This window comes from Rhinopithecus bieti, unplaced genomic scaffold (assembly GCF_001698545.2).
Source record: "Rhinopithecus bieti isolate Rb0 unplaced genomic scaffold, ASM169854v2 scaffold_662, whole genome shotgun sequence".
Taxonomy (NCBI): Eukaryota; Metazoa; Chordata; class Mammalia; order Primates; family Cercopithecidae; genus Rhinopithecus; species Rhinopithecus bieti.
In genome coordinates, this window is record NW_016803231.1 from 516,860 (window position 1) to 528,099 (window position 11,240).

Sequence of the window (11,240 nt, forward strand, 5' to 3'; positions counted from 1 at the left end):
GGTCTCAACGCTGCTTCCCCTCTGTTTCCTCAGAGTCAGAACAAAGCCAAGCAGTGTAAGGACTCAGCCGCTGAGGCAGGTATGTGGGCCCTGGCTGCCCCATCCGACCAGGGCAGAGGCCTGGGTGGTACTCCCCACACACACCTCCTCACCCTGGTACACACACACTCCCACCTGGCTGCACAGTCATGGGCGCGGTGCTCTCATTCCAGATACGTGCAGTCAAAGTAAACGCTATGCTCCCCCATTCACCGGCCATTCTTGGCACTTCATGTGTTCAGTCCTCACAACTGCCCTCCGAGGTGGCTGCTGTTATTATTCCCTTTCTTAACAGATGAGGAAACAGAGGCACTAAAAGGTCCAGTACTTGCCCCAGGTTACAGCCAATAAGTGGTGGGGACTGCATTTGAACCCAGGCCATCGGGCTTCAGAGCCCAGGACTTGCATGGCACAGCCCCAGAAGACAGGGCCACTATCTATTACATGCATGTGCGCACACACACTTTCAAGCTCGGGCACACGCATGTGTGCACATAGCCTTCTCTGGGCCTCTGTCCTTCACTTGATGCCCGAATCCTACCAACACCCTTGTCTCTGCTGGTGCCCCACCCACCAGACACTGCGCCCACCCTCCTCCCTTCCCCTGGGAAGGCCTCTCCCTTGTGCTCTGTCTCTTATCAGGACCCAGCTACTCTCTTGGCTGGGGGACAGGTGACCTCCAGAGATCTGGGCACAGAAGTTGTGACCCAAGCCTGTGGGACTCCACCCCTCCTCCAGCACCCTCTGAGCTGCCCTCTCTGAACCTCAGTTTCCCCTCTGGAAAGTGAAGTGGGGCGCCCAGAGATGCCCAGACGCCAATACTCTGGACTTGCATATATGAGGCTCCACTGCAGCCCTCAGGCAGCTCAGCACAGTTGGGGAGCAGAAGCAGTACCAGCGTGGGTGGCCCTGACAGGCATTCAGATGAGGCTCCACCAGCTGCTAGGACAGGTCCCACAGGGGAGGCGGGGCTCCCAGGGGGGAGGAGGCCTCCAGGATGGGACCCAGCAGGAGCCAGGGCTGGAGGAACTCGTGTCAGGGCCCTCCCTGAGGCTGCCCGCTCTTGCAGAGCGGGTATACAGGCAGAGCATCACGCAGCTGGAGAAGGTCCGCGCTGAGTGGGAGCAGGAACACCGGACCACCTGTGAGGTGAGTGGCCCACGTGGAGCCTCGCTTTCCCCAGCCGGGAAGTGGAAGACACCCATCCCTGCTCCAGCTGCTTCAAGAGGCCCAAGCGAGGCGGGGGTGGAAGGTACCCGTTACTCAGTCTCCTGCTCACAGGCCTGTGCCGGGACCTGGCCCTGGTGCTTGTCACCTGACCTTGAGTCCCGGGCCCCTTCGTTGCAGGCAGGCATTATTTCACCGTTTTTGTTGAAGCCAAAACTGAGACTTGGACAAAACCCACAGCCTCTCTGGGCGCTGTCGATGGACAGGGCCTGGGGAATAGGGCTCAGGACTCCTGTCCGAGGCTCCTCTCACTACCCCTCTGCCTCAGTGTGGTGCGGCCTGAAGGGAGGCTGGGGCAGGGACCCCCTGGGCAGTTCCACCTCCCTCCCTGCAGCCTCAGGGCTGGCCCAGAGTCGGGATGGGGACCCCAGGGCACTCTCCTTTGGATCGGGCTTCCAGCAGAGAGGACTGGCCTGGTCAGCTCCGGCTGAGGGGTGAACGGGGCCCAGCCTGGCTAGACCCTGCAGCCCCTCCTCATGGTTCACCTCCCTCCCACTGCCCCTAGGCCTTTCAGCTGCAAGAGTTTGACCGGCTGACCATTCTCCGCAATGCCCTGTGGGTGCACAGCAACCAGCTCTCCATGCAGTGTGTCAAGGATGATGAGGTGGGGACTGAGGGCCTTGGTGGGGTAAGGGAGGGCAGCCTCTAGGCGGCAAAGTGCCCAGGTCCGTCTGAACCAGTCAACAAGCACCTGGTCCTTTGTGGTCCAAGCTTGGCCTCAGGGGTCTCAGGCCTCAGCAGCTCAGCCTTTGCCCCCAGAACCCCAGGACAGGAGCTCAGTACCACAGGGCCAAGGCTTCTCTGCCTGGAAGATGGTGACTCCGTGGTTCCCCTGCCATCTGACTTCCTCCTCATGCCTCAGAGCCACAGAGCACCTGCTCCCTCTGCCGGGGATGGGAGGGGAGGCGGACATAGCTCTCAGAGGTTGGCGGAAGCTGGAGGACCCTGGCGGCTCTGCTCTAGGCTCGGTGCTTGCAGGAGCCGAGGTGCAGTCCTTCCTCTGCTTCCCACATCTCCAGGGTGCCCTGGTTCCCCTTACTGAGCCCAACCTGCTGGGTGGGTCCTCCCCAGCAGAGAGGGGCCCCCGCCAGGGGCCCTGAGCTCTGTTGATACAGCCCAGTGCACGGCTCTCCCGGGCAGCCCTGGCCCCCTTGCCTGCTGTGTTTCCTGCCTGACCCTCCTGTCCAGGGCTGTGGGGATTGATTTTCTTGTTGTTTTTGCCCAAGTGACTTGAGCCCCTGCTGCCTCCTCGCCTCCTCGAGGTGGAAGGGTGAGCTCTGGATCCACTCTCACTAGCCCCAAGACCTGGCTGTGCAGCATGCTCGCTCTGTGACCTTGAGCAAGTCACTCTCCTCTGAGTTTCCTCATCTATCCAATGGGGAAAAGTGGGGTCTACCTCAGAGGACAGGTGTGAGTTAAGTGCCTTGCACAGGGCCTTGCGCATAGAAGGTGTTTAGGAAACAAGAAGCTGTCAGCCAGGACTGTGACCCCTCAGGATCAAAGACCCTGAGCTGCGCACAATGTCCTGTGAGGAGGCCAGTGGGTGGGGGCCGCTGGCCAGAGTTCAGTCCCACAAAGGGGCAGAGTGGGCATCGGGCTGCAGCCTCTGCTCTTTCCTGCTCCAGCTCTACGAGGAAGTGCGGCTGACGCTGGAAGGCTGCAGCATAGATGCTGACATCGACGGCTTCATCCAGGCCAAGAGCACGGGCACTGAGCCCCCGGGTGAGGACTGGCCTGTGGACAGCACAGCCTCTGGGTGCACTGAGCCTCTGGAAAGGCCTGGCCCTGAGCCTCAAGTGCCAGGACAGGGCTGGGGTAGCTTATAGCTCCCTTTCAGGCAGAGGAGCCCTAGCCAGACCCAAGGGGTTGTGGGGGGTTGGGTCCCAGGCCTGCAGCCTCCTCTCAGGCAAAGCTAAGGGCATGATAGCACTCAGAGGAAGAGGTGGGGATGGGGATTGAGGTGAGGAGCTCCCACGGCCCCCACTCCCCTCCTGTTTGGTTCCGCTGGATCACGGGTCCAGAATATTAGGTCTTGGTGGTACCTACAGTGGGGGAGCAAGACAGGCACCTCCCTAGGCACCAGGGTGGGCCAGGGCCAGATTGGGAACACAGGGCCCCAGCTGAGTCTCTGGCAGGGCCAGAATGGGGTGTTGGGGACTGCCCTGGGCCTCACAGCTTGCTGTCTGCAGCTCCGGTGCCCTACCAGAACTACTATGATCGGGAGGTCACCCCACTGGCCAGCAGCCCCGGCGTACAGCCATCCTGCGGCATGATAAAGAGGTGAGGCCCCGACAGACGGAGTGACTGCCTGAGGCTGGGCCAGGAAGTGGGTCGAGCCCCTCCTCTGCACCTGGCCCTTCCTCGTTCACTGAGCACCTACTATGTATCTGTATCTGGTGCCCAGTTAGGTGCTGGGTACCCTGTGGAGACAAGATAGGCTCAGTTCAGCCTATGGAGCCCTCAGCCCAAGGGACCCAGACACTAAGTGAATAATCACATCCCAATTATTCAGCAGGGGATGTGCTCCGAGCTCTGGGGAGGCCCCTATGCTGGCTTCCTTGTCCCTGGGGCCTCGTGTGAGCCTGGTGCCCTGTCAGGCGGCATGGCAACGCTGTCTGGCTGGAGCAGGTCTAGGGCATCTGGAGAATTCTCCAGGCTTCTCCAGGGTCCCTTCCCCGGCCTGGCTGCAGTCAAGTGCGAAGGTCCTGGTGCTGGGCCTCAATGTGTGACCTGGGCAAGTCATTCGCACTCTCTAAGGCCAGGGCCCTGAGTGTTGGGGTCAGATTCAGAACCTAAGGACTCTCCTGGTTCAGGCCTTGAGTGACAATGGTGACAGCCCATTGGGAGCACTATAGCTGGCTCAGGGAGCCCTCATAGCCAGGCCTTTGAGGGAGGCCATGTGCCCTGTCTATGAGCATCCACAAGGGTCTGTGGGTTTCACGTGGCGCCTGTGCCCCCACTGCCATGCTGCCACTCCTCTCTGCAGCCAACCTTCAACCAAGAGGGCCCTGCCTCTGGGAGGTAGTGGACTGTGGGGAGGGGCTGATGCAGTTCCTGGCCCTTCGCAAGGACCGGCTCATTCCAGGGCCTCAGGAGCCCCTGGACCTTTCTACTCCTGGGAGGCAGAGGCTCGTGGGAACCACCAAGAGGGGTACACATACACACCCCTTTGAGAATCTTGTGAAAGCAGTGGCCCCAGGGCGCAGCACATCCACAACCTCACATGCTACAAAAGCTTGTGAGACTCAGGCTTCCCTGCACCTGGTGAGGACCTGGATATCAGCAAAGGTGGTCATTTAAGCAACTGGACAAAAGAGCTCACCTGAGGCAGTGTCAGGAAGGGGCAGAAAGGGGTGGCCCCAGAGAGGATTAGAGAGAGAGAGAGAGAGATGTCCTGTAGGACGGAGGGAGGCCTGGCTGCTGGAGGGGGCTGGTCAGGCCTCTGGATGGGGCAGCTAGAAGCCAGGCAGGGCTGGGAAGAGGTGGGGGTCAGTGACTGAGAGTCAGAAGTGTAGACAGTCTGGGAAAAAGAGGTGCGGGGCAGGCAGCACAATGGCTCAGCAAGCCTTGCACACCTTTTCCCCTGCTCTGGCCGCTTCCTCCTCCCGTCCCCAGCCCCTGCTGGCTCTCACCCTGTCCTTTGCTGCCTGGGGCGCTGGTGCGTGTCTGCCCGCCTCTGTTGGTGTCAGGCCCTCCCATGTGCTGGGTCCACACATGTCCACCCTGCACATGCGTGTGCACTCCTAGGGCCTTGGCCCTCGGCCCCTCATGTGGGAAAGGTCCCCCACATGCCACCTTGAATTGCAGGGCTGCCTCCCACAGGCCCCTGAGTCATGGCTCAGCCCCTCACCTGCATTCAAGGTCCCTCAGGGTCTGGTCCAGTCCCTATTTCAGTCCTGTCCCTCCCACACCCCAATTGGTCTGGTCCACTCCACAAACCCCACCTGTGCCGTGCCTCCTCCCCTGCACCTGGGTGCTCCCTCTCCTGGTCACCCGCAGTACCTCGTTCCCCTTCTCTCCTAAGAAAGCTTCACTCACCTTTGAAGACTCAGCCCCACCCCACCAAGAAGGCTTCTGGCCTTGGAGGCAGTGTCAGCCTCTACTTGTAGAGCCCTCACTACTGCTCACTTCAGGGGGTGCCCCCAGCATCTGCCTCTTCTGTTTTATTTTCCTTTGTTCAGTAAACCTTCACAACCCCAGCTCAGTCCAGGCCTAAGCCTGGGGTAAGGCCTAACCCCTTTACCTAAGGGGTAAAGTAGCCCAGCGCTGTCCCAGAACTCCTGTTCACAGGGTGGCTGAGCTGGCCTGATCACTGTGGGCCCGCAGGGAGGAGGGCTGACTCGGCCCAGGCAGCGGAGGCCTCAGTAGGGCACGTAAGCCAGGCTTTGTGTGGCAGTGCACCCCCACCCCCACTGGCCGGGGAAGCTGCTAGGGCAAGCTAAAGCAGGGGTCTGGAGGGTGAGGACTGGGTGTCTTCCCACGAGGCCTCAACATGGAGGTCCTAGAACCCCCGAAAGGGCCATGGGAGTCTTCCCATGAAGCTGCAGCTTTGGGGGTTCTAGGATCCCCTAAAAGGGCCCTGCAGGGAGCAGGTGCTGAGATGGCCTGCAGAGGGCGCCAGTGGAGGGCCTAGCTGGGGAAGGAGGAGCCACGGGGACCACCTTCTGGGGGCCCTCCTGCCTGAGGGGACCTCATAAATCACATCCATGCCAGGAGGCTAGGGGCAGGCCCAGCCCTGGCAGAGCGTGTGCAGCTCTGAGACTTCTCCCTGTCTAAATCCTCCTCCAGGTGGGACCCTGAGTGTGGAGCGGGGGCACTCACCCTCTTTCCTCCCCATCCCCAGGTTCTCTGGACTGCTGCACGGAAGTCCCAAGACCACTTCGTTGGCAGCTTCTGCTGGTAAAGGGGGTCAGGAGGGGACCCCCAAACACACTGATTCCGGGGGGGAAGGAGAGGTCTCCCACATGGCACAGATGGGGCCACTGAGGTCCCTCAAGGGGAAGGGTGTGTCCCCCAACAGCAAGTATGGAGAGTGGATGCAAGAGGCAGGGCCCAGCATGGAGAAACCCCATTCTAGCAGAATCTCCAGGGGCCAGTGTCCCCAGAAAGGGGAGGGGTCCATGCTTCACCCTGCTCTCAGCCTCCACAGAGACCCTGACTCCCACCCCCGAGCGGAATGAGGGTGTCTACGCAGCCATCGCAGTGCAGGAGATGCAGGGAAACCCGGCCTCGCCAGTCCAGGAGTACCGGGCGCTCTACGACTATACAGCGCAGGTGAGGCCTCCACACCCTAAACCCACCTGTGCCACCTCTCCTGCACCTGAGAGCTCCCTCCCCCATTCAGTGCGTCGCATCCTCATCTCTCCTGGTGGTTTCACTCATCTTCGAGCATCCTCTCCTACTCAGGAGGGCACGTGTGCCCAAGAGTATGTCCACACTAGCAAGGGCACCTGGGAGTGTGCTCGGGCATGAGCTCTGAGAACAGCACCCCAGGGCTTAGGGGGCCTCAGCGCACATGTACTGACTGGAAGCTGGTGTGCAGCAGGCCTGTGTCTGCCGGGGCTGTACACAGCACACATGTGGGGCACATGGTCCTGTGCCGTCCACACAGGCTGGGCACTGCGTGGTACACACGTGCGGGGAGCTGGCAGAGCCTGGGGTTGCCTGCAGGTCATAGCTTGAGGGCCAGGCTCTGCGCCTTTGGGTCAGGGCCCTGTCCTCCGTGGCCATGGGTGTGGAAAACTGTGGCCAGAATGAGTCTTGCAATCGTGCCAGGATTGATTTTCTGATGTGCATAGGGTGAGGATGTACCAAGGCAGCCACAGGGCAGCTATAAGAGAGGGTGCACTCTGTTCCCTGCTTGAGGGGAGGGGTACATACCCAGACCTCACATCCACTGGACTGAGGCCAAGCACCCCCCATGGCCAGGCAGGCTGGGTGTGGGCTCCACTGACGAGGCCAGGGCTCGGGGAGGTAGGGAAGCCAGGCCAGGAGAGTGACGGGGTACTTGGATGGCAGTTGCTACCTGGGGCTGGGGACCACAAAAGGGAGGCTGTGTTAGGTAAGCTTGGGCATGTGTCCTGGGCTTGGGGTGTGATGCATACCCCTGGCCCCTGACATGCTCCAGTCACTGCGTCTCCAGAGTGGGAGAGGGGAGGTACGGGTGGGGAAGAAACCCAGGTTGGGGGAGGCCTATGATGACAAACTGGGGTGGATGGGAAGCCAGGTCCCTTGGGTTACCCCCATCCTGTGTCTCCAAGGGGCTGCCCCAGCAGGCACGGACACAGCTCAGCATGCTGCATTTACTGCTGGGTGGGGGAACACCAGGCCACGCCCCTCCCCGCAGGCCCTTCCAGCGTCATGCGCTTTCAATCTCTTGGCCAGAACCCGGATGAGCTGGACCTCTCCGCGGGAGACATCCTGGAGGTGATCCTGGAAGGGGAGGATGGCTGGTGGACCGTGGAGAGGAATGGGCAGCGTGGCTTCGTCCCTGGTTCCTACTTGGAGAAGCTTTGAGGAAGGGCCAGAAGCCCCCTCGGACCTGCCCTGCCAGTGGAGCCAGCAGTGCTCCCAGCACTACCCATGCCTTGCTGGGGCCCAGAACCAAGCGTCCCCAGCCCTGAGAGGGAGCCTGTCTCCCAGAGAATAAAGGAGTGCGTTCTGTTCTTGGTGTGCTGGGGTCTTTCTCTCCTCCTGCTCCAGTGTCCGAGTGCTCAGTTCAGAGGAGGCAAAGGAACAAGGGAAGGAGCCTGAATGGCGGAGCTCCCCAACTCAGCCAAGGCTTCAGCTATAGTTGGAGAAGAGGCTTGGCCCCAGTTACTAGGAGCTCCCAGACCACCAGGGAGACACATTCACACCTGGACAGAGGATACAGGGTTGCAGGAGGATGTGGCAGGGGCAAGAATGGGTTCAGCAGGGCTGCAATGGGGAGAGCAGGTGTCTTGGGGACGGAGGGTTGAGCAGGTCCACAGCCGGGCAGCAGCGGCCAGAGCAGGGCAAGTGCGTGGACAAAGGTGAGGTTGGGGGTACATCCAGGAATATTCTGAGGACTCAGTCTGGAAACAGGAAGCTAGTGATGGATCTGTTGGAGAGGCCATGGTGGGAGCCGAGGAAGGAAGGCTTGTGGCTTGTGGGTGCCAAGTGGGGCCTGGGGAAGCCACTGCTGTCCGTGACACTCCCGTCAATATGGCAAACCCGGCCGAGCAGGGCTCCAGAGCCCAGGCAGAGAGGGGCACAGAGGGGGCTGTTCTTGACGGCCTTCAGTCCTTTTCTCTTTTTGGTCCCAGGAACATAACTTCCACCACTAGCCAAGCCCTGATCCAACCATGATAGGCTTCATCCATGCCAAAGGCATTTGGGATAGGGAGTAGGGGAGAGGGCCCCTGGCTCTCAGTCTTGGGGGTGGCCAAGTCGGCCCACCCCACACCCACCTGGGATCCCCACCCCGCCTCGGAGCCAGGCAGGTGCAGGACTGTAAGGGGTGGGAGGGGGACACAGTGGTCCTCCTCTGCTGGGACCACGCTGAAGAGCTGCTGCAGGGTACTGCTGTTACCCGCGGACTGTCTTTGGATTGCGAACTGCTCGGCCGCTCCTCAGCCATACCCTTTGGGGACTGCTCTCCACGGACACAGCTCTGTGCCAGGCCTAGGGAGGGCCGGATTTGCCCTCAAATCAGAGGAGCAAAGCCTCAGTCTGCTCCATGCAAGGAACTCTTGACCCAGTAAGGGGACCACACGGCCCAGAAAGTTTAAGAACTCTACAGGAAATGTCCCAGTGTGCAGAGATGTCACCAAGGTTTCTGGGAAGAGGTGGCCCTGAACACGCAAAGGAGATGGGGGGACTCCTTTCTGCTCCTTCCTGCCTCTGGTAGCTCCACCATGACAGGGAGAGGGAGGGAAGGGGAGAGGGAGAGAGGGAGAGAGGGAGAGAGAGAGAGTTTGAGAGACAGAGAAGGGAGTGAGGTCACCCCCAGAATTCCCCAGGACTGAGGACTAGATGAGACTCTCTTGGCACCTCCTGCACGATGCCTGCCCCGCCACCTCTGGGGAATGGGCATCCCAGTGGGCTTCAACATCTCTAGTGACAGGGAGCTCATCACGCCCCGCAGAAGCCCAGGATGGACCTGCAGCTTCCCCCAGTCCTGGCTCTGCCAGGCTGGCAGCCAGCTGGCATACAGAGGCTCTCCCATGTGCCCAGGCCACTGTCAGATGCCACCATGGCAGAAATGAGGCTTTTCACCAAGCTCTGCTCTAAGAAGAGGGCAAGGGGGGGCTCGCAGAAGGGGACTGCTCTGGTGTTTCACACGAATGCCCATCTTTATACCCTGATCTTTACTTGAGCAAAAAATTGGGTTCAGTTAAGCAAGCATGAGACATGGTGAAGGAGGGGGAGGGAAAGCACCCTTGGGTTGCCACCTCAGGTGCGTGGGCACCTCTCAAGTCTGCAGTGTAGTGAGAGGGCTGTTCTCCCACCAAAGTGTTATTCGTGCTGGGGCCAAGCAGACATGCAAAGGTACAGGCAGCCCCCAGGCTGCAGGTGCAGGATCCTGGAAGCTGGGCTCCGGAGCTGGGGACAGGCTAGCGGTCTGCTGAGTGTCACCTATCACTGCTTCCCACCAGAGGGTGTGTGGCAGGCAGGGTGGGAAAAGGATTTGGTTCCCTGAAAAAATTCAGTGATGCTTAAATCCTTCCTGAAATGTCATTTTCCCTCCTAAAGCCATCCTGCGAAAGCTGACCAAATGCCCACTCCTGCTCTCATACATCCAAGGTTTCCCAATAGAGATGTTTGAAGAGAAAAATGTCATCTCGTGCTTGGTCTCATACTCTCCTGAAGGAGAGAGAAGTCCGTGAATAAAGCCTTGGATGTGAAAATGCTTGCCTGGGCCAAAAACATTGCCCAGGACACATGTCTGAAGCCCCACCAGGTCCAGCTGGGTCCCAGACCTGTCAGGTAGTCCAAGTAATTCAACCAGGATATTCTGATGACTTCTCTGTGACCGGCACTGTACCTAATGATGGGGGCATGGTGCTAAGATAAAGAGGGCCCTCAAAGAGCTCACTGAGCCCAGGAGGACAGACAGGCACCCACTAGGTCCTGAGATGTGAGGCAGTGAGCAGGGTGAGTGGGCCCCGGGGGCTGGTGCAGGCCATCCAGCAGAGGGGAGGGTGGCTTGTCTGGGAAGTGGTGACTGGGCTGGGGAACAATTCTGGAACAGGGAGCAGATGAACTGGACTTGGTAACTTATGGGATGAGAGACAGGTGAGAAGAAAGGAAAGCGAGGAGGTGAGGAGTGACTTCAGAGCCGAGACTTGAAGATGGGCTTCTCCCCAGTTGGAGGAGCTGGAGGGGAGTGGTGCGGGAACAAAGCCTGGGCAAGGGCTGGGAGAGGCAGGACAGCCGTGTAGGCTTACCACTGGGTCGGGCAGGGAAGGGAAAGGAAAGAGTAGAAAGTTAGGTATCAATACTTTATTTATTCCTTGAAGATGCCTTGTCATCTTGATTGAACATTCCATTCCACTGCAAAGACTTTTTTACAAACCTTTGGCCTAGATATTTATCATCATCTCTGACAGGTGCCGCAGTGTCTGTGGGCCCCGGAGGATGATGGGTAACAAGTGTTAGATAACACAGCCTGTTCTCCAGTCATTCAGGTGGCTAGAGAATAGAACTGAAAGCAACTCTTGGGTCACAATTTATGCCAGGGGGAGAATGCCCACAAACGAATCCAAGTCAGATTCACTGCCTCTGCAGCTTTCTCCATTCTCTCTTCATCCCAGTTGGTTCAGCTGCTGGGAACCAACTGCATGGATGGATGGCCTTCCCAGCAGAGATGGTGCCAGATAAAGAGGGAGTTAGCGTGTAATTGGGTGTATAAATAACTGCAGCCTCTTCCTGACAGAGGGCCACTCAAAGACAGCACGAAGCAGGAGGACAAACATGGTCTCTGAATCAGAACATCAGGGCCTGAATCCAGG

General features: G+C 59.4%; 1 protein-coding gene across 3 annotated transcripts in view; it reads left to right on the forward strand.

The window, feature by feature from the left end:
- Positions 1 to 7,933, forward strand: part of PSTPIP1 (proline-serine-threonine phosphatase interacting protein 1) — a 41,424-nt gene extending 33,491 nt beyond the window's left edge. For all 3 annotated transcript variants that reach the window (XM_017870364.1, XM_017870368.1, XM_017870373.1), the window contains 8 exons: positions 34 to 79; positions 1,109 to 1,188; positions 1,772 to 1,870; positions 2,892 to 2,988; positions 3,456 to 3,546; positions 6,110 to 6,165; positions 6,407 to 6,540; positions 7,651 to 7,933. In XM_017870364.1, coding sequence (XP_017725853.1) covers positions 34 to 79; positions 1,109 to 1,188; positions 1,772 to 1,870; positions 2,892 to 2,988; positions 3,456 to 3,546; positions 6,110 to 6,165; positions 6,407 to 6,540; positions 7,651 to 7,782 — 735 coding nt within the window. In that variant the 3' untranslated portion in view covers positions 7,783 to 7,933. The remainder of the gene's footprint in view (positions 1 to 33; positions 80 to 1,108; positions 1,189 to 1,771; positions 1,871 to 2,891; positions 2,989 to 3,455; positions 3,547 to 6,109; positions 6,166 to 6,406; positions 6,541 to 7,650) is intronic.
- Positions 7,934 to 11,240: the final 3,307 nt, after the last annotated feature.